We start from the raw sequence: 1,685 nt of genomic DNA, 5'->3' as shown, positions 1-1,685 counted from the left end.
CAGTCACTTCAGCACCTGTATATATCACACCAAGTTTACCACCAGATGTCTAGTCACCATGCCCCACCAACCAACTAGCTCCCTCTAAACTCTGGTAACCACCAATTTTTTTGTTAGTCTAAGAATTTGTTTTGTTTGTTAGTTCTATTTCCCCCTGTATATTACACAAATGAGTGAAATCATTATAGTATTTGTGCTTCTTATTCTAACTTATTTCACTTAGCGTGATCCCCTAGGGAAGGTTCATTCTTGTTACAAATGGTAAGATTTCATCCCTTTTTATTTTTTATTACTTAGTGGTACTCCACCGTGTGTGTATATACATATATATGTAAAAAAACATTGTTGATTTTTTTTTTTACAGTGCATAAGTTTTTCTTTTTTTTTTTTTTTTTTTTTTTTTTGGGATACACATTTATTTTTAATAAAAAAATTTCCTCCAACAATTGATATTGCAGATCGAGGGCCATGACTCATGTCTGATAACTCATTCTTTCCATTTTCAAATACATGCAATGATTTGGACCCTGGTGAGAACCATTCACAATACCCCCAAGACACATTCTGCCTCCCCACTTCCATTCATGGATGTTATTAGTGACCTAACAAAGAGTCTCTGGCTGAGATGTGCATATTTCTTCTGAATGTCTACAGCCAAAGACAGCCAAATGTCTACAGCCTTCTGAGGGAATGAAGGGGTGGGGAGTGGTCTTCAAATCATTGAGATGATGTTTTATTTCCACCTGGCTCTGCTGAGTAGGTGTGGCTGATAATCACCACACCTGGCACATCTGGATCACCTCCCTCAATGCCTTCACCCCCTCCATGCTTTTGTCCTTCATGGCCATGGCTAGGAGAACTGCTTTGTTTCCGGCTTCTTGAGACACAAATGTCACCAGGTTCTTTGCAAAGACATGGATGAGTGGCTCATCCTGGCCGAGAAGGACTTTAGTGGTGAGCATGGGCTTGCTGATGTCACTGGTGACGTTGCTAGGTTCCAGGGAGACCAGGGTACCCATCTTCCCGAACTGGGTAACCACCACCAGGATATGACTGCTGAAGGCTGTGCAGACCACCTGAGTGGGGACCCCACACACCACTTCAGTCTTCTGTTTTGATATCACCAACGGTTTGTCTTCCATAGCTGGGTCTCTGGGACTTTCTGGATCCACTGATTAGACACACATGTATGTACAGGCAGGCCAGGCAGAGAGTGGAATGTCAAAACACACTTCTGTCTTATGAAGTGAGGTATGTCATTTCCTCTTGCGAGCAGCACTTCCCACGCACTCAGCATTCGTTCAAGACTCCACGCCGAAGTTAGCGGGGCTCATGAATCCCTTCCCGCCCCGCGGCGGCCCGCCCCTCAGCCTCGCCAAGCAGGCGGCCATGCCTCCCGCGCTCCTACAGTGCATAAGTTTTTCAGTTGGATATAGTGCCATTTCATTATACTTCCTTGTGTTCCGCTTGCTGTTGAAGAGAAATCACAAAAACACCACTAAGGTCAATGCCAAAGAGCTTTTCATTGATGTTTTCTGTTATGTATTTTATGGGTTAGGCCTAATATTCAAGTCTTTAATGCATTTTATTTTAATTTTAGTAATGGTATGAGATAGCGAGCCAGTTTCATTCTTTTGCAAGTGGCTGTCTAGTTTTCCCAATACCATTTCTAGAAAAACTTTCTT

The 1,685-nt window shown here is 42.8% G+C and overlaps 1 protein-coding gene across 1 annotated transcript; it reads right to left on the bottom strand.

The window, feature by feature from the left end:
• Positions 1-492: 492 nt before the first annotated feature.
• Positions 493-1,393, bottom strand: LOC119231204 (proteasome assembly chaperone 3). Its single transcript, XM_037492878.2, has one exon. The coding sequence runs from the start codon at positions 1,140-1,142 to the stop codon at positions 774-776; it is 369 nt and encodes a 122-aa protein (XP_037348775.1). The 5' UTR covers positions 1,143-1,393; the 3' UTR covers positions 493-773.
• Between the last annotated feature and the right edge of the window lie 292 nt (positions 1,394-1,685).

Source organism: Talpa occidentalis, unplaced genomic scaffold (genome assembly GCF_014898055.3).
Source record: "Talpa occidentalis isolate TD23 unplaced genomic scaffold, MPIMG_talOcc4v2.1 talOcc4.7, whole genome shotgun sequence".
Classification (NCBI taxonomy): domain Eukaryota; kingdom Metazoa; phylum Chordata; class Mammalia; order Eulipotyphla; family Talpidae; genus Talpa; species Talpa occidentalis.
Note: the sequence above shows the minus strand (reverse complement) of the source record. Positions and strands in the feature narration are given on the sequence as shown.